The sequence below is a fragment of the Rhopilema esculentum genome, chromosome 11, assembly GCF_057945365.1.
Source record: "Rhopilema esculentum isolate cy_ngs chromosome 11, ASM5794536v1, whole genome shotgun sequence".
NCBI classification, from domain to species: domain Eukaryota; kingdom Metazoa; phylum Cnidaria; class Scyphozoa; order Rhizostomeae; family Rhizostomatidae; genus Rhopilema; species Rhopilema esculentum.
This window is the reverse complement of record NC_142825.1, coordinates 9749259-9775707: the sequence shown is the minus strand read 5'-3', so window position 1 is coordinate 9775707 and position 26449 is coordinate 9749259. Positions and strand designations below refer to the sequence as shown.

At 36.4% G+C, this 26449-nt stretch overlaps 2 protein-coding genes across 2 annotated transcripts; both read right to left on the bottom strand.

Moving 5' to 3' along the window:
• Window positions 1–133: 133 nt before the first annotated feature.
• On the bottom strand, window positions 134–19190 carry LOC135693479 (ubiquitin-associated domain-containing protein 1). Its single transcript, XM_065211985.2, has 11 exons — window positions 18828–19190; window positions 12965–13023; window positions 11890–12003; window positions 11128–11233; window positions 10672–10694; window positions 9052–9122; window positions 8190–8349; window positions 7003–7089; window positions 6493–6560; window positions 3863–3933; window positions 134–3009 (listed from the first exon to the last, which is right to left on the bottom strand). The coding sequence occupies exons 1-11, from the start codon at window positions 19087–19089 to the stop codon at window positions 2897–2899; spliced, it is 1134 nt and encodes a 377-aa protein (XP_065068057.2). The 5' UTR covers window positions 19090–19190; the 3' UTR covers window positions 134–2896.
• Window positions 19191–23540: 4350 nt separating this feature from the next.
• On the bottom strand, window positions 23541–26449 carry LOC148958986 (uncharacterized). The gene has a single exon (XM_089111604.1). The coding sequence runs from the start codon at window positions 26333–26335 to the stop codon at window positions 24095–24097; it is 2241 nt and encodes a 746-aa protein (XP_088967730.1). The 5' UTR covers window positions 26336–26449; the 3' UTR covers window positions 23541–24094.

The following is a 26449-nucleotide window of genomic DNA, read 5'->3' as shown; positions in this document are numbered from 1 at the left end:
AAGCTTCAAGGATATCGCTAAACAGCTATGCCAGATTTACTGTTGAATTTGGATTAATAAACACGCCCTGGGTATTGCAAAAAGAAACTGGGATCAAAAACTTCCGCACTCGAGGGTCATATATACATACAGACCTTATTTACGATAAAGTATATATGTCAAATTAAAATGTGACATTAGAAGTATTAGGGGAGCAATCCAATGTTGGCATTGGATAAACATTTTCTTTGTAGTAGCTTCAACAAACGCCTTGTAATTCCAATCACGTTCGATTGACCAAGACGTCGTACTGAAAAAGTACACATGCATTCACAAAGGCATATGCTAAAACTGCATATATTTTATTTAATTTCACTCACAGTATTGCTAATGAACAGATAACCTAGTACGATAACATTTTCCATACTTAAACTAAACTGCGCTTTACACAGGTAAAAATGACTAACAGCCCCTTGAAAACCAACGGTTTACTGGTTGACAAATCAAATTGCGCTGAGATATCATTTGAACAGTTTCTGACTTTCTGAAAATCAGCGAAATCCCAGAGCAGCACACATTGGTTCATGATGGCGGGCGAAGTTATTACTTCGCCTCCACCAAAAGCTACGAATCGATCGATCGTCTCTTTTCATATAGTTTCGTATGCCTACTTCTTTTTTTCGCCGATTTCGCATTTGACGCTAGGTTTATTATAGTGTAAATGACTGTCCATATTGACACCAATCTTCTCAATCAATTATATATTGGGTATAAACCTTAAACATAATAACGTATTTTTCAATGGCGTCCATGTGAAACGAGCTTTAGCATTATTATGTAGTGAGCATAGGTTTCAAATCTTTGATTGGCTAAGCGACCAAAATTCTCCATACCCAATTGGCCAATCAGAATTCAAGAATATGACAACAAACGTGCGTCGCAACAAGATTCAGGCCTATTTTGAACGTTTTTACCACTACCCACAAAAAATGTGCTTGAAGATAACCTAATTTTTTTATAAAAATTAATCTCTGATGAATTGAATTCTTGAATTCTGATTGGTCAATGTGGTATGCAGAACTTTGGTCCCACAGCCAAGCAAAGATTTGGAGCCTATGCTTATGTAGTGTTAAAATTTTATTATTAGCTATATTTAGATACATTTCATATTCCAGGAGCAGTCGTGATATATTGCTCCTCCTGGGTTCCGTTCTTGTAATATAATTTTGTAGTTAGTACGTACTGTTTTAGGTAATTTGTTATTGTAAGTACACAGAATAGAAAACAAAATGGTCCGGATGTTTTCTTTACGCAGTTTCACGTGAGCTGTTTCCGTGAGCTGTGCTCTGATCAATTTTGCCGAAGATATTTTTGGATTCGCTCTACTTGGATTCGCTTTCTCCGTTGGTTACAGAAGAATTTCTTGTTTGCACCAGGGCCGTCGCTAGCGGGGGGGGGGGGAGTGTGTGGCACCCCCTAGAAAATTCTTGTCGCCAAATTTTTGAATATTTGCCAAACTAAGGTTCTATTTACACGTGCTGAACAATTTGAATAAATGAGGGTATCTCATTGCAGAAAACTTGACTTCTAGAGGAACACAATTGAAAAAGGTATTCTCAGTTACCTAGGCAAAGAAAATTACAATGCGAAAATTGAAGCGATGATTGTCTGACGAGAACATGCTCGTTGATAAATAAAATCAACTGCGTCAAAAGGCCAAACCCAAAAATTGATACAATTTAGGCCATGCCCTATTTTGCCGGCGAATTGGTGACTGGCACCCCCCTAAGTGAGAGTAGAGTGACGGCCCTGATTTGCAATGCCAGTTAAGCAAATAGTATAGACTTCTATAGAAAGAAACAACATTTTACGTGAAACATCTATCAGTCTTCACAGCAATCCACTGTCAGGTTCTTTCTGAGAGATTTTTACAACACGAATTCAAAAATTAAAACAACATTATCTAGCTGTGCTCCGACCCCTAGCTTAAAAGTAGAAGTCGTACTGCAACGACCGTCCTGCAATATTACCGGTTCTTCTTGCACAATTACACAGATCTGTAATAATTATGAGAAGAATTCAACTTTCAAGTTATAGGTCTAGAACGCAGGCTAGCATTACCGTGTCCAACAGTAGTCTTTAGGGTGACTGAGCATAAGAAGAACGAATCGCAGCTAGTGACTTTATCATTTCTTTGTTCACGTGTTCAATATACCCTGACATGTGATCTATTAGACATAATAAGAATTCCAAGGTGTAACAAAGGCAATAAATCTCCAAGGTCGAGAAAAAAGTGACGTAAGAATAAAATGCAGGTTAACGGGAAGTTTGGGGGAGGGGGGTTGTTAACATTGCTGATTCTTTTATCATGCAGAAGAAAACTAAGAACAATCAGGGAACGGTATTTTACTACATTTTCTAATAAACTTCTTTTTTGAAAAACCTCTCTGAACAAGAAACCTTTAGAGTCTTGGTCTTAGTGAAAAATAAGTTCATTTCTATTCTTTTTGAAAGAATAGTACAATTCAGGGAGGGGGGGGGGGGTTCGGAGGTTTGTGAATAACACATGGGCAATTATTTTTGTTGGAATAATGGCTACTTCGCTAGAAATAAATGAAATAATTAGAAAAACTAAGGAATTTTTTCATCGCAAAAGGAATAAGTGATGGATGCGATTAGTCATACAATGAACAAACAAAAGTCAGAAATAAAACACGCAAAGCAACGAGAAAAAAACAGAAAATTGTAACAGTGTATAAAGAAGAGAAATGACAGTACAGGAGTCGTAAAAGATTCATATTTTGATATCTACATACAATCTGCGCATTAGCGTTACGGGAATTCGAACCCAGTGCCCAAATGCATACGCCGATCTAGTTACGAATACAAATCGAGATGTCCCTAATTTCAATAAACGCTATCTCGAAAATGACTGCACTATGCGAGAAATTTGAAGCAATACTGGGCCTATTTCCGGGTCGTTGATGTACTGCGCACTTGTGTTTGGATTCTCAAGCATGTCTTCGAAGGCTGGAAGATAAGAACGGCGAATTTAAAATCTCCAATCAAAAGACCCTGTTGGAGCCAATGACAAAAAGTTTTGAGACAAATTAATTTGATGATATTTTCTAAATACTTCTTTTCCTGATCCCAGCAATCGCAAGTTCGCTTTGCCGTAGCTTTTATTCAGACAACACGGTATTCAACAATCCGTAAAAGGGCTTTTTTAGAAACGAAATCGTCACATAGTAGAAACTCGAATATAAAGACCCACTCTTACAGTAACCCTGAATCTGCTTAAATGAATCAGGATATACCCCTTGAAGGGGGAGGGACGTTTGTGGTTTGTGTATTCAGGCATGTGAAAACACCTGTGAAAGGCAGATCAATCCAGTAAACAAATTTTTCCCAATTTCAGCCCCTCACCAGACTTGCATTGTCACAGCGCATAACAAATAAAAACATATTTATAGCAGAATGCACAAACTATCCATTCCCGGACAGATTTCTTGAAGAAATGACCAAATCGTAGCTTTATGGAGGTAACAATGTAACCATTCGCAGGTTTCTACTATGAAATTTGGACCTATCACAGGTTTTTCTCTTAAAAACCCATACATTTTCGGGGCACACCACTAGCATAGCCAAATATGAGAGTCCCCCCGCCCAGCGATACTGCCTACAAGTTAGAAAGCAGACTCTTTCTATCTAAATAAATCTGGAAATTGATAAAAAAAGATTCCAGATCACCTAAAAGGCTTTTTATCATTGTAAAGCTTAGCATTTACAAATTTAGCAGCCTAATAGTAATGCTGCGCTGACAAAAAAGCTGATCGGGTACTGGCAGTGCTACTAGCATTAAAAATATTAGTATGTCTCTTACCATGCAGGATTCTTGGATTTGTCATTCCTAGTTGTACAACAGGGTGCTCCATGATGGATGCATACATTGGGCTTGATTTAACAAAGAATGCAAATTAGCAACTATATTGTCAAATATAAAGTTTTTAAAAAAAACTTCGAGAGCAAGACTGCAAAGCTGCAGTCTCTACCTAACAGATTAAAACTGACACCAGATTTCAAAGTTTCTATAGAGCCGTTAAGCCTGGTTTCCATATAATCGCAATGAGTCGCAACGAATCGCAAAGAGTCGCAGCGACTCGCAAAGAGTTGCAATTTTTGTGACCCGAAATAGTGGTTTCCATATAATCGCAAGGAGTCGCAAGGTGTTGCAATTGTTTTGTTGTGACCTGACGTCATTGCAAACTGGCGCCAAACCTGATAATGCAAAGTTGCATGCAATATGGCGGCAAACTATGAGAGATTCCTTACACTGGCAAGAAATTATCTCGTAGTCACATTATTGCATCGTGTTAGAGAAAGACAAGTCAGAAGAAAACCACGGTTTTGGGTTCAAAAATTTCTGCGTCTTCGGGAGAAGTATGGAGCTTTCCACACTTTAGTACAAGAACTCAGAATTCATGATAGAGAATACTTTTTCAGGTAGGTGAGGTGAGAAAGCAAGGCCGTGGACCTCATTCAACTTTATTTACTTGTTTTGTTAGTTAGAGAATGAGCTGCAGGGGTAGGAGGGAAAAAGTGCCAGCGTCAGGCAAAAGAGAAACAGAAAAATACAATGACTTAATTTCAATTCATTATAAATTTCTTAAGTAGGATAAACTTTTAATGCAATGTCAGATGTATGTACAATCTGCAGTTCAGAGGCATATGATTCTGGAGTTTATAAGTTAGACTACAAAATGTTTGCTGAAATTTGAAAATCAGAAAATATTTTCTTTGCCTGTCTGTTTGTAATACTGCACCATATTATATATAAACATTAACAGTCATGTCTTCATTATAGGTACACAAGAATGTCCCCAGAAAGGTTAGAGAATCTGCTTGGTTCTGTAGGCCCCCTGCTTCAGAAAAAACATTGCAAATCAAGAAAACCTATTGGGCCTGCAGAGAGGTTAATGATTACCTTTCGATACTTAGCCTCAGGTGAAAGTCAACAGTCCATATCATTTGCATTCAGAGTTGGGAAAACAACTGTTTGTAAAATAATAAGAGAGGTATGCCATGTTCTTTGGCAGGCACTGAACAAAACATTCTTGACTCATCCAAAAACCACAGCTGACTGGGTAAATCATGGAGACGAATTTTACAGAGAATGTTCCTAAATTTCTTCTCGGCTTCTTCGGGTGAAACGCCAAACTTTTCCCCGATTTTAATCCAGCAGTTATATTTTTTGAATTTATTTTTAAAGTCCTTATTAAATTTATTAAACAGGCAATCGTAGCGGTGAACTTCATCGAGGAATAAAATGTTCTCTTCGTTAAAAAGCGCCATTTTTGTGAGATTAATCACAGAAACAAGGATAATCTGATCGCAAGGAGTTGCAAAATTTGTGAACAGTGGTAAGCACAGCGAGTTGCAACGAGTCGCAACGAATCGCAGAGATAGAAAATTTTCTATCTCTGCGACTGCTTGCGACAGCTGTCGCAAGGAATCGCAAGGAGTCGCACACAAATTTCAAACCGGTTTCCGTATAATCGCAGAGAATCGCAGGCAAACTGGGTTACTTTTTTTGCAACTCATTGCGACTCCTTGCGATTATATGGAAACCAGGCTTTACATATACACCAAATAACAATTCTAAATTTGAATATTTTCTGTCTGCATGTGAAAACCCAACGGGCATAGGTTGCATAAACACCTATAAACGTGCAGCAATGCGCACCCAGCGTGTTTATAATTCAGAAAACGTCGAAGATGAGTCTAACGCTGTCGATTGGATACTTAAAAATAGGCCTATTGTGTAGTCTAACCAATAGGAAATTTAAATGGCCATCGGAATGCGGCGGGCATACTGCTTGAACTAACATTGCCCGGGGTTGTTGGGATATTTTTACAGTTACCGTAAAAGCTCGATTAAGCCCCCGGGGGGCTAATTTATTTTTTTCAGTCCTAGAGGGGAGCTTAAAAGAGAGAGGGGCTAATTGGAGAGAGGGAGCCTATTAAAAATTTGAAGCAAAAAAGGTTAAAACATGCCCTTGGCCACTTATTGATATGAAAATGTCATACAAATGTTCGCAAAAACTTTGCTAGCAGCTTCGAAAGTTTATTCGATAAATTATAATGTCCTCATCTTTATCAACATCACTAGGATAAATTGATAACCCTTGGACATCTTCAAAACAAATTTCGACTGACTACTAAGTCGTACACTACTGGGTTAGTCTTTACATAGACCGCATTTAATGCATACGATCTTATCATCATCACACCCGTCAAGAGACCCCCTAAATGCGCATGTTTTCTATGTTTGACATCAAAGGCTAAAGAGGGGGGGGCTTAATAGAGAGAGTGGCTTAATAGAGCTTTTACGGTATGTTGATAATTCGTCGGGCAATCAAAGCCGCTGCATTGTTGCATCTTAAATCAGTCTTTTAATATAAGGATCCTGAACAGGTATACAAAAAATTTTAAGGGACGCCACGCCAAGCTTACCTCGAAGCATCTAGTCCTGGCTCTGTTTTGCTTGAATTTTGATCCCTTTCACCAAGGAGCCATTCCAACTAAATGATAATTTTTCAACTCTTTGAACAAAATACCAACATGAACTATTAAAGGTTTGTAACTACAATGAGTTACAGAGAGATTAGTTATAAAAAACGTGCGAGGAATAGCAGAAAGTGGCTGATTTAGATACCAGTTAGATGAGTATCAATGTTAAACTTTCAAAAATTCAAGAAACAACTCCTTTGTGATAATGTATATGACTAACAGCAAAGCAAATCTTGTAATAACAGCAAAGCAGTTTCCTAATAGCAAAGTACCAATAAAGGTTGGGTGACTGTCTCCTGTTCGTGCCCCTAAAATGGCTACAAAACAATGAAAAACCTAGAAGTTATTCAAGGAACACTTGCTAGGACGCACAAATGATATTTAAGAAGGGGTGATGTGTATAGCACAAATAAAACAATGTCAAGTAAAACAAGGCTTGGATCTGGAACTCACAGCCGATTCTTGATGATTTCCTGTTGCTTTTAAAGCTTGTATGATATCTTGCTCTTCAAACCCCATATCAAGAAGATTTCGTACAGCCTGTAGATGGAAACCTTGAAACAATTAGCAAGACAAACCAATAAAAAAACTTTAACATGGGTGAACCTGATAGGTAAAGGTGTAGAAGAGGGTGATACCACTCAAATTTTCTTCAATAAAATCTTTAGATAGTCAAGAAAAGCGCTAGACGTTGGGACTAATATGAACAAAATTTTCTTAATTTACATCTTCACCCGTACATTTTATCTACCATCGATATAACTTGCGTAGAAACGTTGGGAATGGCCTTCATTTTGCCATGAAGGTGCGCGAATTGTCAAGACATGGATTGGTACTTCAATGATCTCCTCTTGTAGCCTCATTAAGCTGGATTTCCAATCAGCAAAGTTCTACACGTATCGACACGAATTGTGCAGCCACGCATGCGTGTTTTTAGTGAATTTTTGAGCTACGAGTACCTCAAGAACGTGCATATGCACACAAACAAAGTTGAATTGGATCCTACTTTTTTACGTACTACGCCGTATCAAGCCATAAGACAACCAATTAACTTTGTATTTCTGGGCATTGATAATGAAATCAAGATGGCGGCTTAAATTCTGTCGAAGAAACATGTTGCCAGATATCTCAGAGCAACACGAAGCATTTCACGAGAACAATTCCCTTTGCAAATAGAACTTAAAACTGATGTGAAGTCACCCTGAAGTATCTAAAGAAGAACTCTTGGTCGTACAAAAGCATGTCTTGCACAAGAAGATAAAACTCTCTTTTAGATTTTCGTTCTGATAATAGTTTTCTTACCCAGAACCTTCTCTTCTTGGTGAAACGGTTCTTTTTAACAATAATAAAAGAATAATTTTTCGACTAAATACAGCCGCTATCCATCATTCAATTCACGTGTCTAAAATTTTGTAATGGAAATTGCACCGAAATTCAAACATATCTATATACGCGTATTTTGATATGATACGCGAAAAGGTTTTTCTATTGGAGATTCAGCTTTAGAGTACCCATTCATTATCTGACAGACATGTGGATTCAGTCATGCGACCATAAGCTCTGGCGTCAAGCATTTGGCCACAGCTACATACACCCGTGATTCTAGATTTCAAATACGTGTGAAAATTCTTTACACTCACCCTTGAGTTTGGGGTGAATTCCCTAGCCCCAGGCTTCCTTGGTAATAGTTTCCGTCTTTCTGGCAAGTACGAAAGTAGCTCTTCTTGCGAAAGCGGCTGATCAATATCACGATCTGCTTCATGGAGAAGAAGCCATTCCATTGCTTGAACCTGGGACATTCTAGCGTTGCAACAATATTATTGGATGAATGCAAAAAAATTTAAATGACTAATAAAGTATTCTTATTAGTGATAAAAAGCAATGATAAGTTAAAAACTAAGAAATGAACCGTTGCAAAACAAATATAAATGACACGGGTCAAAAACGAAACAAAAAAATAAGCACCATTGCAATGAAGTTATATGTCCTTTGGGATAAAACGGGCGTGCGAACAAAATATAAACATTCAAAATTATAAAATAACGTAGAATTCATAGCAATCTAATTTCTATTTTCCTTCTCAATCTATCTGGTTGCATTTCAGTGACCAGAAAAATTTCAGTGGCTATCCTGGCAGAATAAAAATTGACCAACCTTTTTTGAGCTGAATAAAATTGGGAATTTCTATTCATTGGAAGGGAAAATGATTACATTTCGGCTCTCAAAGTCCTTATTTTCATTTGAAGAAGCTTCCCGCACGGCCAATAACCAATTAACTACGCTATGCTATAATAAACAGGCATGGAATGATATGATGTCGATAAAAGGGTTGGAAAATTAACAACCCCCCCCCCCCCCCCCGCCTTAACCAATTTTTCTCCAAATTCCCTGTTGTTCTCCAAATCAGAGACACCGCAAGAAAAAACATTGGCTACATAAAACAAAATGCATTTGAAATTCCTGGATATATAGACGTGGCATTCTCTTTTGCTTCCAACCAACCTGTTGATTATGAGTGCTTTTTTCGCTCTATTTTCAGGAAATCCCATATCCATCAGCTGCTTGAGTGCAAACTATGTACAAAATACACACTAAGAAGCAGTTCTCTTTAAAAAAGTCGAAGTTAATAGTGAAGTGGATAAAATCAATTAGCTCGTTAACAGATTTACAATATCAATCGTGTATTGCAACCTTTCAAATAAGCCAAATTTGGTCTACAGACAAACAAAACGAAGCTGTAGGCCAAAGCTGGCCGAGTAACAAGTTGTAGGCCAAAGTTGTGCTTGAGAATAATTAAGGATGTTATGTGTGGAAGCTATACTAATACCTTCAAAGATTCCGAGCTGCAAAAAGTATTAGAGCCTGGGAATCAGTTTCCTGAAATACGTTTACAGTTGGCAAAGAAGTAATCGTTAAGAAAAGAAATTTGAAATTTCAGCTCACGTAAAAAATACAATCACTTCTTTGCAATATTTTAGATTGAAGAAATCAATCAAAGTGCGTGCCACTTGGTATTTTTAGCAAATGTTGCTGCTTAGTTGTATTTACTAATTTAAATGAATCTTAATAAGCTAACCCGACTTGTTTCTGAAAAGTAAAGTGAAAAACCAAAGAAAAATCTCCATAGATAGGTATTGAATTCAATACAAAAGGAAGAGAAAAGAGCTAGATGAAAAAAATAGGGTTAAAGAATTACTGCGCAAGTTGAAAACACAAAATGTTCTCTGCTATTGTTTTGCGAGCTTGTTTTCTTTGTCCAGAGTTCACTACATATTATTGAAGCAAGAAATAAATACTGTTGAATTAATTTTATACTAATACTAATCCCTTATACTAATTTTGTCCCAAAACGTAAATGATAAATAGATATCTCTTCAAAATGGCTTTGAAAAAAGCAAACATTTCATGAACATATTGGCTAAAAGCTTTTTCGTCTGACACCTTTCAGAGCATAAAACGTCAGAATAAGGGTCCGAAAGAACATGATGAAAAATATATACCCAGTTGTGGATCGAAATAGGCCAATCAGAAAAACGCAAGCACAAGATCGGTATGGAAGAACATACGAAAAAAAATTGCCCCCTAAAGGGAACAGCCTCTTTGATCTTGTAGGTCTAGAAACACTGTTAAAACAAGTGATTCTGCCATCGGTTAACATCTTTTAGACAACCCAGATTGTGCTAGATTCTATAATGACGACATGTTTCGGATAATTGGCAGAGCCAGGTCGTCTTTCCATCTAGCTACATACAAACAAAAAGCCGCCATTGTGTAGACAGAAGGAGTTTTTGTTCTCTCTTGGACTCCCATTGAGGCTCGCGGCACTGATTGGTCAACTACACCGGTCTTGTGCTTGCGTTTTTCTGATTGGCCTATTTCGACCACAACTGGGTATATATCATCGTGTTCTTTCGGACCCTTATTCTGATGTTTTATTCTCTGAGGAGTGTCAGACGAAAAAGCTTTTAGCAAATATGTTATAAAATGTTTACTTTTTATGTTTTCAAAGCCATTTTCAAGCTCTGTACCGCCAGAAAACTGTTCAGAAATCTCTTCATAAAACAAATTGAAGAAAATCTTGGTTGAAATAAATGAAAAGCAATTATAAAATATCATCCTTACCTTATCGATTTCTATCTCTGGTTCTACAAAAAAGTAACAATACTGTTAGCTCAATACTTTAGATTTAAAATAATAAGAGAAACTTCTGAAAACTCTATTTGTTGCTGGTAGAGTAAAATAATAATTTAGAGATTGGAAAAAGGGCTGCAGTTCTTATCAGAAAAAGTCTTAGAAGACTAATCAATATTCTCAGATTAATTTTAAGTTACAAAATGAAAAATTCTGTATTCATACAACTTTCAAATAAGATTACAGAATTACCTTTGAGGGCTTGTATTTCTGTGTAGCATTGCAAAATTAACAAATATGACTTTATGTAAGTAGAACAAACAGGTAAAATGTTTACAATTTAATCAATAAAAACATATGGTAATTTTGTTTAAAGATACTAGCAGTTAATAAAAAATTATTGAAAGACTAGTTATCTCTGACATAGAAAACTTCAAAAAGATATACCATCAGTTTCCATATCACTATCATCTCGATCTTCTGAGCTTACAGTTTGCAAAAGGCTGGCAACTTCAACAAGGGAAGTAAGTATTCTTTTTAACTCTCCAATAAACTGAAAATGATAAATTCAAAATGATTTATAAAAATCATGACACTGCACTGTAAATTAAAAAACTGGAAAGAATGCAACATGAAGGCAAAGAAAACTTAATTTTCATTTTCATGCACGAAGTTTACATTGATTTTGGTACTTGAAAGTTGGCAAATGAGGGCAAATGAGGTAATCACTTATATGATGTTGACTTCTAAACAAAATGTTTGAAATGTCAGCATGTAATCATAATTTGAAACTAATGAGAGACTCAAATAAGCAGGAATGGCAAAAAGCCAACCCAGTTTTTCCTGAATTTCAAGGCTTCCTTTATTTTATAGAGCCTCTAATGCATCTGGAAGTCAATTTTAAAATCTTTTCTACACAAACAAATACCATTAGATATAGTACAAAATTTCATATAGGCAGAGCTGTACATGTATTTGTAAAGCAGGCCAGTTTTAAGTTACAACTCTGAATCTTCAATGCGATCACCAGACAATTCTTGATTTAATCTTTATATTGTGGATGCTAATATTGCTAACTTTCTCATTAATTTCCAAAAGGTTTAACAGTTGCCTGATAAATGCCTAGCTTTAGCATAGATCCATCAAGCTCTAATATAAAAATCACCTAGCAGACTAATAATTGAAAATTCTTCTCAGAGTATAACATACATCAAATAAGACCGGTGTTCCTGTAGCTAATGTTGCAGATTGGCCATGTTCTTCATCAAGTTGCTCAGTATTTTGTTTGATAGACTGCCAGTCAACTGACTTACATGCAGCTGCCTTAAATAAAAATTTACTGTTTAATGTATTGTATAAGAGAAGAATAACTTCAAGACATAAAATTGACTAAAAGTCAATTTTACTGCAATTGGAAGAGATTTCCTGAACTTTTTCAGAAATGTTAGTAACATACAAACATACAAAAATGACAGTTTAACTAAAAACTTTGTGATAGCTGTTAGAAGACATATGGAGGGTAAGCTGGAAAAGGAGATTAAAAAAAATCTTATAATATTATATATTCACTAATCAAACACAAAAATTTTCTTGGTGATGCTGAAAGTTGAAAATGGCTTTGAAAAAAGCAAACATTTCACAACATACTGCTAAAAGCTTTTTCATCTGACACTTCAGAATAAGGTTCCCAAAAAACATGATGGAAAATAATCAAATACAGTGTCACTCCTCATTACAAAAGGCTTCTTCAGTAACTTTTGAACAACAAAGAAGTCTAAGTGCAAGTTGAGCAAGTCAGGATCTTTGCCTCACACAAATTTGAGATAAAAACTGCTATAACTGAATTTCAGATCTGTTATGACTGAATTTCACTAGTGGTCTGCTAAGACTCAACTTCAGTTGAATGGGGGGGGGGGGGCTTGGTGTTGGATTAGACATTAGAAAAAACTATGCATGGCATGCTTTCTGGTATTGGCTTAGAATCAAATTGCTAGCTTTGTCAATAAGAAGTTATTTCATGACAGAAAACATTCCTAGAGGGTGTAAGGCCTCACATGCCACCTGAAATAAGTCAAATAAGTCGAATTGATAGGTTATGCATGGGGAAAAATTTCCCCAGCCTTTGCCTTAGGCATAAGGAATTTTTTTGGCAAAGTATATTTGACTTAAGCAAGATTATCACTGTATATAGCTAGTCATTTTAATCTAAAATCACACTTGTTTAATACTTGAAAAAGGCTTAACAAACTGTAACAAAACACATTATGAATAAGAGAAAGTATACCTTCTTTGCTAATGAGGCATTAGGAAAATCCCTTCTTCTTTTCCAAATAACAAGTTCATCTACAAAATGACAGTTACATTATTATTTTATATATTATATGGTGCATCTACCAAATACAAACAAAAAATCATTTGAGCCAAGACAGTGAGTTTATAACTACACTCCTTACTAAAAACTATAACATCAAATGATGTACCAGGAAGTCAACTGATCTGAAAGGGCAAACTTTTAAACAATAAAAGTTTATGAGCAGTTTCATGCTAGTGATGAAGTTTGTTTTCACTGCAATGTCACCACCCTCACAAAGTTATTAATATTTTCTCTCATCTTTATAGAATAGCATTAAATTTTGGATAGAAAAGGAAGGCTCTGAGTTGTAACCCCACGCTGCATGCATAAAGCAATGACAGGTAGCTCTATTAATAAGACCTTTATGATTGGTCATTAAAAACCAAGAGGTATCTGTCTCTCGCTAAAGAACCTGGCTTTTGCTAATAATCTAAGGTTCTAAGGTTTTAGAGCCAAGAAAAAAGGCCATTTGCAAATCAAATTGATGATCTTGGCATGGTATCCAAAGAAATCAGGGGACAACTATATGTTGCTGCTTAGAATGTTGATCAAGTATGGCTACACCAGCTACAAATTTTGACAAGAAGAAACCACTGAGGAAGTAACTCAATTAGCGCAGATGCATTGATGTAAAGCACCCAAAGATACTTGTATCTATTGCTACCTAGCTTCAAAAGATAGAATATGAGAAAATGAGAAGCAATGATGCTTATCAAGCAGTGCCCTGGTCCTTCCTCTTAATGGGACCCCACTTTATGATTCATACACTTGGAATTGCAGAGAGCGTGTGACTTCCTTCACTCTGGGTGATGGTATGGTCAATGACAAATTAATACCAACAAAGCAAAAAGTCAAGTCATATGAAACAGTGGTATGTATATTGTATCATCAGAAAACCTGTGCAAAAAGGAAGAAAGCTTGCTCTTAATAATGGAAATGAGAATGGTGCCAGGGATTATGGGCCTTGCACTGTGTGATGAAGAAGGACTAATGCCATCTGGATAGAACTGAAAGTATGTAATATCATTTTAATAGAAAATGTCAAGGAGAGCAATGTTTTTTTAGGCATAGAAGGTAAAAACTAAAAAACCAAAGTGTGAACTGAAATGTAAAGTCCAAAATGGAAAACAAGAAAAGAGGAGATAAGGAGCAGTCACTACCACTTAGTTACAGCCTCAAACTCAGATTGTACATTTTGAGCAATTAACTTGAGAAAGACAGAAAATAATAACAAAGCAACTCATCAGCCAGAAACCCAAGAAAGACATATGGGGCTTGAATTCAGTATGTCAATTTCTCTTAGGCATAGTCGCAAACATAGGGAAATACAGATAACAAATGGAAGCTATGAGGATCAAAAGAAAGTATCAATTTACACAGAGTGCTTTATAAAATATTGTAGAAGCACCTGAATTGAAGCAATGGAAGCACCTGAATTGAGTAAGCCAGATAGACATGATTGGGTGTTGCTTTGGAAATAAAGGGCTTGGAGAATTGGGAAGTGTTATTTGCATAGCCTGTACATAGGGGCATAAAGTTAGGGTGGGCAGGGTTGGGTGTGGCTATGACAGCAGAGGATCAGATGGGTTGGGAAAAGGAAATTGTAGGGTAATTGATCTAAAAATGGTTTTGTATGGATAAAGTGTGTGGAAATGACTAAGGCCTGGGCATGGGTATGGAAGAGTTAAATTGCTTTGGAGAAAGCTTTGTGGGTACCTAATAATGTGTAGAAAAATAGATGGAGTGTGTAGGACTGGACAGGGCTGGACATTGCGATTGAAGGGGAGGGTCACTAGGATACAGGGGCACCTTCACAGGGGGGGCTGGAGGGGAAGCTGCCCCTCCTGCCCTCTTCGAAAAAGGGCAGAGGGGGCAAGAAGTGCCCTGAAATATGTTGACCACTTTGACTACTCTCGTTATGTTGATATCTATAAGAAAATACTAGAAAGATGATAACACCAGCACAAAAATGCAGAGAATGAAAAGTTTGTCTGTGACAAGTTCGGCCACAAGAGGGAGAGCGGCAAATATAATATATGATAAACCAAAGATGTGTACTCCCCTCAGAAGTACTCCAGGAACCTAAGGGGGATAAATCGGTATAAAACTTAGCAGGCAATCAAAATTTTACAACCTGTCCATTTATAACAGCCATGATTTTTGTAAAACCAATAATTGTGAATAGCAATAAGGCCATTTAATAACCATTTTCATTTATGGATAATTTCGTCCAAATTTTCTTTATGTTTCTGTATGGGTGGCATATTTTAAAGTTAATATTATATTATGTTACCCCACCCTTGCCCCCGTCCCACCTAGGAATGCTCGATAATGTTAATAGAAAACTTCAATGATTTGCCCGCGGCACCAACACTTCCCCTCCTGCCCTAATCTTGTGCAGGCGTCCCTGCTAGGATATGGAGAAGGGGTGTGGATGGGAATGGGCATGGCAGAATAGAAGGGAGGGGTTCAATGGGCTGGGGAAGGGGATGTCCAGGCTGCTTGCCATACATGTCAGTTGAATTAAAAAGTTCTTAGCAATTTTGGTAAAACCATAAAGTCCTTGCAACACTCTCCTTGAAACTGTAGTTTTGTCCTGATTCAAACATTTGCTTCTAGCATTGCAGATGACATCTTGTTTCTCGGCTTTGTTTTGATTGCTGCCACATGAGAAAAATTATTTTTATGGCAGTGCTACTTCGTGAAGTGGTCACACATAAAAGGGCATATTTTGCAAGCTCCTCAAATTACCTTTTCCCAAAATGAAAACAACAATATCTAGAACTTTGCAGCATCCTTGGGGATCATTCCATCTCTAAAACCTGGTTGTGAAGCCCCATCTACAAACTTTATTTTCCTGTACTGCTTGTCAGTTTGTGACTTACTGTTATTATGGATAAGATCTTGCATTGGCAGCTTTCCCATTAAAACAAAATCTATTTGACTCAAAACACAAGATGGAAGCAAAAAAGATAAAGAAATGAAGATACCTTCGGAACAAAGCAATCGTTTCCTCAAATGACTTTCTGCCTGTAATAGCATATGAAAACAATGTCCACCCATTTCCCTTGCTCTTTCAATAATAGCAGAGTTGTTATTCAAGAGCTGATCAACTGATTTCATTTGTAAATGTACTTTGCTCCAAAATCAACCCTTTACATAGGGGTATTAGAGCAGCTTACAAAAAAACTGGTTTCTCAAACTTGAGAGGAACAAAATCATCTCCTTGGACATGTTATTTGAATCAATCTGTGTTCCATGGAAAAAGGCAATGACTTGTTTTATTTCATCCATTTTCAAACTCATTGAAAATGGGTGAAATAAAATAAAATTGTCATAAAATTGTGGAGGCAGTGGATCGATGAGTAATAATCTGGAAGTACAGACTAAAAGAATGAGAAGGCTATTAACAGATAAAACATCACTGACTGAAGGAACTGGCTGATAGAACCAAACCAAGTTAGGTCGCAAAACATGACAGAATTACACTACGGTATCAAAAGTATTGCATCATCTTGCTAAAAATGGCGGCACTTTTTGTCAAATTTTTGACAATACCAAAAATTTGAATGCATGTATTGGGTGAAATAGGCGTATTTTATAGCAAATTTTGGGCGGGAAAAGTTTGCAAATTTTACTGGTGCCTTGCGACACTTGAGAGGCGAGTCGCTATAAAATATTTACAAGGAAGTGGTCTTTAATTTTGAAAAAAATGTTGACTAAGTAAGATGCCGCCACACAGCAGCTGTGAGAAACCAAAAAATTTTTCGAGAGCGTTTCAATAGTAAAGAGGGCGAGAAGCGGAAGACCAAAAAATAATTTAAGTTAGAGGAGAGAAAAATTGACTCTTTCACTTCACTGTGCTTACACCAAGGGACACTAAACGACATGAAACTCAGTGCTGAGCAAGGTTTTGCAACTCAAAATCCGTCCAGATACAATATAACGAGTGTTTGCACAACACAAAACGAAAAGTTACCTAAGTAAAAGGAAACCATTTTTACCAAGATTTATTTCCAACAAAGAATAACTAAAGTTTTTAACATGATTTAAAAAGTTTGTTCTCGTATGAAAAACGTTACAAACCAAGATCCAAAAGGTTGTCCAAACGGCAGATAATCATTAATTTGAAGAATTCTCCAGGCCTTATACGAACTTGCACAAGAATACATTGCCCAAATATAGGGATCCATTTCAAGGAGTCTTTTTGCGATTTCAAAAGTTTGTGGCTACCCGTCAAAATAAAGAAATTTGAAACTGTTAAAAGACGTTTGTTACTGTTATTTTTTAAACAAGTGCTCTAAATATATTGAAGTTTTGATTGGTGGCCTTTTCACTTCCGACCCATTTCCATTCACCACTTAAAAACACAATTAATTCGCATGACAATAGTTAGAGCTTGGCGCAAGAGCTTTTTCACAGACAAAAAACAAATAAATACTTTGAGCAAGAAGATTTAAAGAATAAACGAGGAAATAAACAATGTGCAAATACAGATCTCAAAATAGCAACTCTAATGCCTATTAAAAAATTATTTTTGTTATCAAAAATTGTTAGGCCTTTTGATTAGAAGGTCTTTGGCCTTTTAAAACCAACTGATATGCACAAATGTTCAATTGATCTTATGGCACTAAGACAAGCAATTCAAACGCAACAAAGAACACCATTGGATTGAATTTTATTAACACCTCATTTTCTGTATTTTACTTTACAAAGGAAACCCAAAGGTCTCAAAGGAAATGATCGACAAAAAGGTGCTCCCGTAGAGCCAAATAAAACAGACAAAAAACAAACGAAACAGCTGCTTAAAAAATTCAAATATTCAGCCAATTTGGAGAATTATTCAGATAAATCTAAAATAAGCCAAATTTTTGACCTAGTTCAAATCATATTTTGCAAGTGAAACAAGCTTTTAAAAATTTACAAGTGTTTCTTGTTGTCCAGTTACAAATTTAGATTTGTGGAATTTGGATCAGAAGATTCAAACCAGCAACTCCAGGCCCATCAGAAACTAAAAGACATTCTGTGTGTTTGTAAGCATTAGAAAGCCTCAAATTCATTTTTCTTGCCCAGACCGGTATGGCCCTCCTTAGACCAATATGGCTGAAGGATCATATTGATCTGGACCGAAATGGCCAAGGAGTCAGATTAGTCCAAGGGGTCATATCGGTCTGGAACAATTTCAATGATTGATGATCACATCAATTATTTTCATAACAATGGTTGAACTTAATAGTCTTGATTCAGGTATGTACTAGCCTCTCATTATGCTTGGGAGGTGTACTGCAGCTAATGGCAGGTTTTTGATCATCCATGCGCCATTTCTCCTCCTTTGAGGTGGTGCAATACTTTTGATACCCTAGTGTACTTGGTAAACCTTATTGAGACAACTGGGGAAACGGAAAAAACACAAAAGTGTGAAACTTTGTCATTCAAAAAATTTCCTTTGCTAATGGTTAGGCTAGGTGATAATATTTGACACTTAGGATTACACTGAATGGCTTTTTCAAATTCACGTTTGTTGTTAGGCTTAGTAAGGCTTAGTGTTAAAGTTTATAAAAAGTAGTAGGCCAAAGACGATTTTTTCTGTCAATTTAACTCCGGAAAAAGCCAAAATTGGGAAATTATGCCAGATCTGGCAAATATGAGAGCTTTACTTCACCACTGATAAACCAAAACCGTTGTTTTGGTTGCGGCCTACGTTGTTTATATCATGATGCTGTAAACTGGCCTAAGTGAAGATAGTCTTATGTGGCATTGCAATGCCAGAAATTTGTTTAGAAAGAAACCATACCATTGTCTTCAACGCCCTCTTGTTCGAGGGTCTTTACATCTTCAAGTGCTTTCTTCGTTCTTGTTAATACAACGCGGTAACTTCCATATTCTTTGGCATGTTTTTCGTCCAAAACCTTTTCCTTCACTGACTTTATTGTATCGGCTTGACAGGCAGATATAGATCGTTCTCTGCCTTGAGCATCGGTTACTCTAATACTTAGAAGAAGCCTCGAATGCTTATTTAAGTCGTCTAAGCCTAAGAGTGGTTTGAACTCTCTCATTTCTGTTAACAGGTAAATCCTTTATCAAATCACAATCAAACCAGAAGTTCTTCGTCCACCATTGAAGCTTTGTGTTATATGTTTTACACCACAACAACATTAAAATCTGCGGGTAGCTGCAGATTCTTCGCATTTTCTCCCGAAAACTGGAAGGGGTTAGTGTGGATAGTGTCGGTGGCTCAGTGATTGGGTCGTTCATCCCTAATGGGCATCAACCCAAGGATGTTCTTAAGGTCTCCCTTCCCTATCGTTTAATTATTGAAACATCCTTTTTGCATCATTTCGATAGGATGGCTCTTACATTCACGGTCAGTTACTGTAAATTCTCTTTCAAGCCCCCTCTCAATTTATCCCCCCCCCCCCAAAAAGTTACTCTGGTGCCAAAATGAGTAAATTTGGAAAAAAAACGGAGATTTCCAGTTTATATAAAAAATAGCCTACCACTGAAATTAACAAAAATAATTAAAGAATGATTCAATAATAATTTGTTAAAAAATGAGCTTAGTGAGAATTACTCATATCGTTTTACTCCCAATAAAGATACCCTTGAGAGGTTAATGCATGCTCTTAAGAGCGATGGTGTCAAAGACTTCTTAGACAATATCAGGGACAAGCTTGACGATCCCCAAGTGCCTGTCGAAGTTTCTGTTGCGAATTTGCGTAGAAAGTTGATTTAAAGGTCAAAAAGGACCATCCCCTCAAAAATTATATTCACTAAAATAGGGAAAAAGAAATCTAAACGAATACAGTGCCCTTAGTTCGATGAAAGCTGTACACTCTTTTTTATAACTTAAGAACCAGCAAATTTAAGTTCGGGAGACTGTTCTTAATTTTTTTTGAAAATTTCATGTTTGGAACACAGGCTATGTGTGCCAAGTTTAGGCAATTGAAAAAACGAAACTCCGTTCCCTCAATTTGTGCTTATTCACGACAAGATTTCTCGTTCTATTTGCTAAGCAAAGCTGTCACTCGTTGTAAAACTTAGACAATGACCGATTTCTTCGATCTAATTCCCATATTTAATTTTATGTATGTCTTCTATGGCAAAGACATAGCAACCAAAGTAAAGCTAAGAACACATTTAAGAGAATACTAGGCAAAGTTACTGACAGAATCATATGATACATTTATTCTCACTTTTGCCTAAAATTTTTCTTTAGCTCTGCAGAAAAGTGGAGGGGCCATGGCACCCGGCCCCCCGCCCCTCGGCCCCCCGCTAAACAGGTTAAGAATCCCGCTAAACATTTTGAAATTTCTGCAATCCGTGTATTATTTTGAGAGTGTGTAGAATTCCCTCGTTCCGTTAAAAAATTGCCAGATTTTTCAATCTACGACAAATTTCCCTAAAATTCTGTTCTTCCGCAAACACTGATGACATCTTCATTTGGAGAAAAAAGGCAAGAATCTACCCTGTGCCTTGCAGACAAATATTCTCGCAGGTAATAACTGAGGGTACGAAGGTCTTTTAATGTAGAACACGGGAAAAGGTGAACCACGTTGAAGTATATATATTTGTCTCAGGATTTTCCAATTTCCAAGTCCGGGTTTTCCGTTTTTCATAACTATTTTCCGAGTTTTGGGTCCTAAGTACTCTCAAAACACCCTCTTTTTCATGCACTTCCCAATTGAAAAGTTTGCAATTTTTGGGATTATACGTAATTTGGAAGTTATCTCTTTTTCTGGTAAAGAAGGGCATAAAGGGAATGATGCTGGCCCAGCATCAAGCTGTAGTTTTGTGCAGCCACTTTGAATTTGCACTGAATTTGGCAGTGTTTTTTACGTCTTAGCAACAAAAATGACTAAGATGGAGGATGTCAATGAAAAAAGTTGAAAAACACTGCAGTCCACGAAGGGCTCTCTTTGCATATCCGAAGAAAGTCTTATACCGGCGCCCAGGGACTAGCCTTGTCCTGGAACTCAGTCAGGTTTTTTTGCTGGATCCGCCCCTGCAACCTACAAATGCATATGTCAAGATTGTAAAAGCGATATCTTCATATGACTTGCACCAATTTAATACTCTATTGAACCTCGGGTAAGACTAGTATTGAAAATCTATTCAAAATAGCTTGGTATCTAGAATTTTTAATATTTAAGAAGAGGAGCGCCACTGTTCGTTTTATTAGATTGTTCAACGCTGCAGCCCTAAGTTTTAGGAAGGATAACGGCGTTATTCTGCGATACCCCTCCACTACACTACTGGTGCTTCATCAATCACAGGGCACACTTCGCTCTGTGGCCAGGCCCCCTACAGTTAGAGGGGCCGCAAATTTTTTTGAAAAGATTTATGATCAAAATCCATTATCGTATTTAGCAATGTGTTTCCGTGCGCTTTTCAATATTCACTCGTCCCACTCGAACCATCTTAAAATGCACAAGGAATTATGTACATATGCTCAATTTAAACGGTTTTGAAATTTCATTCCTATCTTGACATTGTCAAAGACTTTAACAAAAGACGACGCCTTTTACTGTTAAGAATAAGCGCTCATAATCTAGAAGTAGAAACTGGTCGTTTTGGTAAAAACCCTATCCCTAGAGAAAAACGACATTGCAGTTTCTTCTTAGCGACAGGTTTAATGTTTTAGGAGATTAAATTCATTTACTTATGGTGTGTCCGGAATATGCTGATAAAAAATGCTATTTCTTAAATGAACTCCAACTGATAGCCCCTAATTTAAAGCAGCTAACAAGTTGGAATCAACTTAACTGGATATTAAGCCAAGAAGACTTGAAATGTCTCAATTTAGCTGCTAATACTTTGAAACAAGATTGAAAGAACATTAGAACAATACCAATACCCAAGTAGTTCAACCCCACATCTTAAATATTAGTTGATTATATAGACTTTCCGCTGTAAAATGACATACGTATTTTTAATCTTTTACATTTCTTAAAACATTTTTAAAACAATTTTATTACCTTTGTTAATGCCATGGCGTGCCCTCTTGACAACACAAGCTGAAGCCCATACACAGAGGTTGAAAAGTCAAGGATTGTAGAAAGAACCGTAGCGGAACTGTAAGAATCCTTTTAAATTCGAGTGTCAGTACGAGAGGAAGCGTATATTTGGGATTGGGGAGTCGTGTAGCCTGTGTGCAGACTCTAACCATGGGTTTTATTCAAAAATTGATCTTCTTGACATAAAAATGTGAAAAATGAACAAGATAAAAAGACAATGAATGATAATCCGTAAAATAAATACTTCCAAATCATTTGCACGGTTTTATGTGGATAAGTATTCAACTACTGTTCCTTCCTCTCTCCAATAAGCTCCTTAAAACGATTTTTTTGCAAATACCCCCACCCTCTTCTTCAGGCTCCCCCTCCCCAAAGTCAGGTATTTAATTTAAATTTAATGCTATAATAATATAAACATATTCCAAAAAAATTGCTTATTCGTATTGATATTTCAAAATTAGTCCCCCTCCCTCTTCTTATCACACCCTCTAGAAGATCAATAATTTAATAAGCCCGGGGCTTATTAATGTTTTAATGTTATGAAGCATGTAAAAGAAAAAGCAGATAATGTTCCGCATGAAACTAAAATCACATTGCACAGAAAAATTAAATATCAACCAGCCCTCAAGATTAAAATATTCTTCACAAAATATATGCTCATAGTGTCAGTTTTACAAATGGGACAGGGGGTCTGGCCTCCACATAGGAAACTTCCAAAGCAACTTACTCAGGCTTGAGCACATCAAGCCCCTCTAGAAGAAATCCCTGTCCAGAACCTTCCAGCAAGACATATTTTGTTGATCAGAACTCTTAAATGAGCCACCAAGAGGCCAATATTTTTAAGGCAGGGTATCAGACTGCTCCATTTTGCAATTAGATCAGAATCTAAATCTCACGAAATGGACCTCATGTACATAATCAAAGCATCCATGAAGCTTGTTATAGTTATTTCTGAACAGCAATAAAATGCAAGAACTATAAGAGATACTTTTATTTGAACCAATTGCACAATGGAAACAAGGAAAAGGGGTTAAATCATTGGGAATTTTAAGGTTCTGTTGCACATGCTCTCAATAGCAGTAAAACACAGAGTCAGAGATAAATGTATGTTTATTTTAAAAGAAAAGTGCCTGTTCAAGTAAGAAATCCATTAAAGGATGTGTAATAACATATATGACAGAAAATGTCTAACAAAAACACTAACAAAAGTCTTAAAATTGATAACAAAACATGGCTACCTACTATCAGCAACTAGGAATGAACCTTTCAGAAAATCAAAATTTCCAACCTAAAACATTTACTTGAAGGAAAAATATTAGCTTATGTTGAGAACTATCTACAAACTGGGATGCTTAATTGTGGTCTTCTAAAATGATTAATAAATTGTTTATTTACTAGAAATATTTACTAGAAAATAATTTAAATCGTACCATGAAGATTGTTTGTTCCGACAGCACTGTTATGCATATGATGAATGTGAAAAAATGCATAAATAGAGAGATTTATTTGATCCAGACTGGTTATACAACAGAGTAACAGCGATTTAACTATTTTATTACTTGGCTAGAAGCATATAAGATTAACTATCACTGACTTAGAGATAAAGTAGGGTTACTTGTAGCAAACCCAGCCAAAGTTCTGGTGTACATATATATATACCAGATAACTGCAACTTTACATCATTCCTATTCAGGTTTCAAAATTAAAACATCTGCAGCGTCAAATTTACATATCATTATACATTTATATATATGATAATATCAATACATTTTTATTACATCAATTACCAAACTCTTTCAAAAGATTAAAACATAACTATTATGTATATGTATGTTAGAAAGAAAAACAATTCAAATTGAAAAAGACAACCAGACAAAAGAACAAAATAGGTGTGAATTGCAACTTGTATTGTGATCTTGGTTCAATTTGATGCATATTATTGGAATGCTACATCCACAAAATAATATATATTTTCCAAAAAAACTGGGAAGTAACATTCAATGTCTATTTTATTTTAATGTTTAAGAAACTAAAAACATGGAGTACCTTAATCTTCATCTGAATCAATCACTATAACTGATGATAAATCCTTATTTTCTGTGACATCTGCTGAAAATTTTGAAGATATGATGCCCCTCTTTTCTTTTTCACTTTCAGCTATTATACTGTCAGTTCCTGAACTAATCAAGGTTGGCTTGATCTTTCTAGGATTCTTCCCCTCCAAGCCCAGTATTTCTGTTGATTTTGTTCTAGCTGACAAACATGATCCTGAACTTTGAATTTCATTATCAGATTGTTCTTTACTATGATGTCCAGTTTTTGAGCTATAATTCCCATTTACCACATTATCATGGTTTGTACAATTAGTCTCAAATCTTGAAAATTTATCATTTCTAGTTTCTTTTTCAGGAGAGACATGTCCATTTATTTTCAAATTTTCATGCTGTTTTACATCAGGCATCTCCCTTTTTCTCTTTAAATTTGGAAGATACTTGGGAATGCAAGAGTTTCCTTCCCACTCAGCATCAGCTGATGAGACATCCACCATGCCCTCTGGTACTTTATCAATGATTGTCAATGTGGCAGGGCTTTGCTCTATATACTCATCAACCAATTTGCGTTTTTTTATTGTTTTTTCACCATGGGATCTTGTACTTAAAATTGGAGAAACAGCGGCAACTTTCTTCTGTGTTTCAATGACTGCTTTCTCAATCTCTTCATCATCACTGTCAAAACCCTCGTATTCCATTCGAGAAAAACGTTGAAACACTTCTTCAGTTCTACTTTTAGATATTTTCTTGTTGGTTTTAAGTTTCTTTTTTAAGTCAGAATCTTTCAGAGCAGGGTCCTCCTCTTGTTTCACTTTGTCAGTCAGGAAGTTCCCAGATAGCCTTGAAAATTCCTTTTTTCTTTTCCGTTGTAATTTGTCACCCATTTCAGTGAAAACCTCTTTGGCAATATTGTTTTCCTCGTATGGCTTAAGTCCAATTTTATACTTCTTACTTGCGATTCCAACAACATTTTTAATTTCAAAAAAGTCAGGAAATCTTTTCCTACTCTTTACAAAACTCTCAGCTTCTCTGTTGATTTCTGGATATGGACAGCCTTCAATTTTGATTCTCAAAAACTGTTCATCTTCGTAACTCTCTTTCTGACCTTGCAGTTTGCAAAGCTTTTTGTATAATCTGGAATAATTTGATTTGAGCTTGCATTCCTTGATATAGCTACTATCTGCACTGTCCATTTCATCAAGTGTCAGCTCTGCTTGCATAAGCCTTTTTATCTCGCTATCATAAAATTTCAGCCTCTTCTTTAAAGATTTAATTGTTAATGCAATCTTTTTCTCTCTTTTTTCATTAGATGTTCTTGGTTTTAGTTTGGTCTCCTGACTGCTTTTTGCTGCCTGATTATCATGATGCTTTACAGAAATAATGATGACATCGTCATCATTGCCATCATCAGTTTGGCAAGCCCCGACAGTCACAGTGGAACTAGGAGCTTCAATGTTGTCATTTGAAGTAACTGTACTTGTTTTCTCACATTCAGCACTTTGGGTCTCATTTGCTTTTTTATCAACAATTCTGTATTTTTCCCCTACATCTGTATTTGCCATGACATGAACCAAGTCTGTGTGTTCCATAGCATTAGAAATTTCACTGTTGATTGCCAGCTCTTGAACTTTATTTGGTAAATTGACATTTTGTTTATGTTGGCTTGGAACAGAAGAATGAATTCGTGAACTAATTTCACTGTTTGGTTTAATTGTGTCACTGGGTTTTCTTGGTGTGCTGCCAGGTGTGTCGCCTTTTAAACCAGTTTGAGTATTTCGTGCCTTCAAAATTAACTGCAAAATTTTTTCCTTTGCAGCTTCCAATTGCGCATCCAAGTTTTTATCATCTGCATTGTCACCGTTAAAACTGGCACGCGGTAAGTCAGTATATTGGCCTAGTCCCTTTGAACTAGGAATGCTTTCGGAACAAACACACTGCCCTACTTCTGCCAGAACATGACTCGCATTGCCATTTTGGAGTTCTCGATTCGCTCCTTCTAAGAAAGACAAAAAACTTTGATTTGCTAGAAAATTCCCGCTTGCATTTTCAAAAATGGCGGACACATAATTTATATTGTCTTCTCGAACGCCAGATAAGGCACACTGACGGATAAACTTATCGAATAATTCCTTCGCAGTCGTAATTTTTAGGCCATTAGAGCTCTCGAAATCTTCTAAACTCTCCTCGTCACTTGAAATTTCGATATACTCTAAAGCTGTGGTTGAAATCGACGTCATTTTTAAGTAGACAGGACGGAATAAGAGCTCCTCACTAGCATCTCGAAATAAATACCAGCAACTTTGCCGCCATTCCGCACTTCAATGGATTCTCGTTTTCAATGCCCCAGAAAA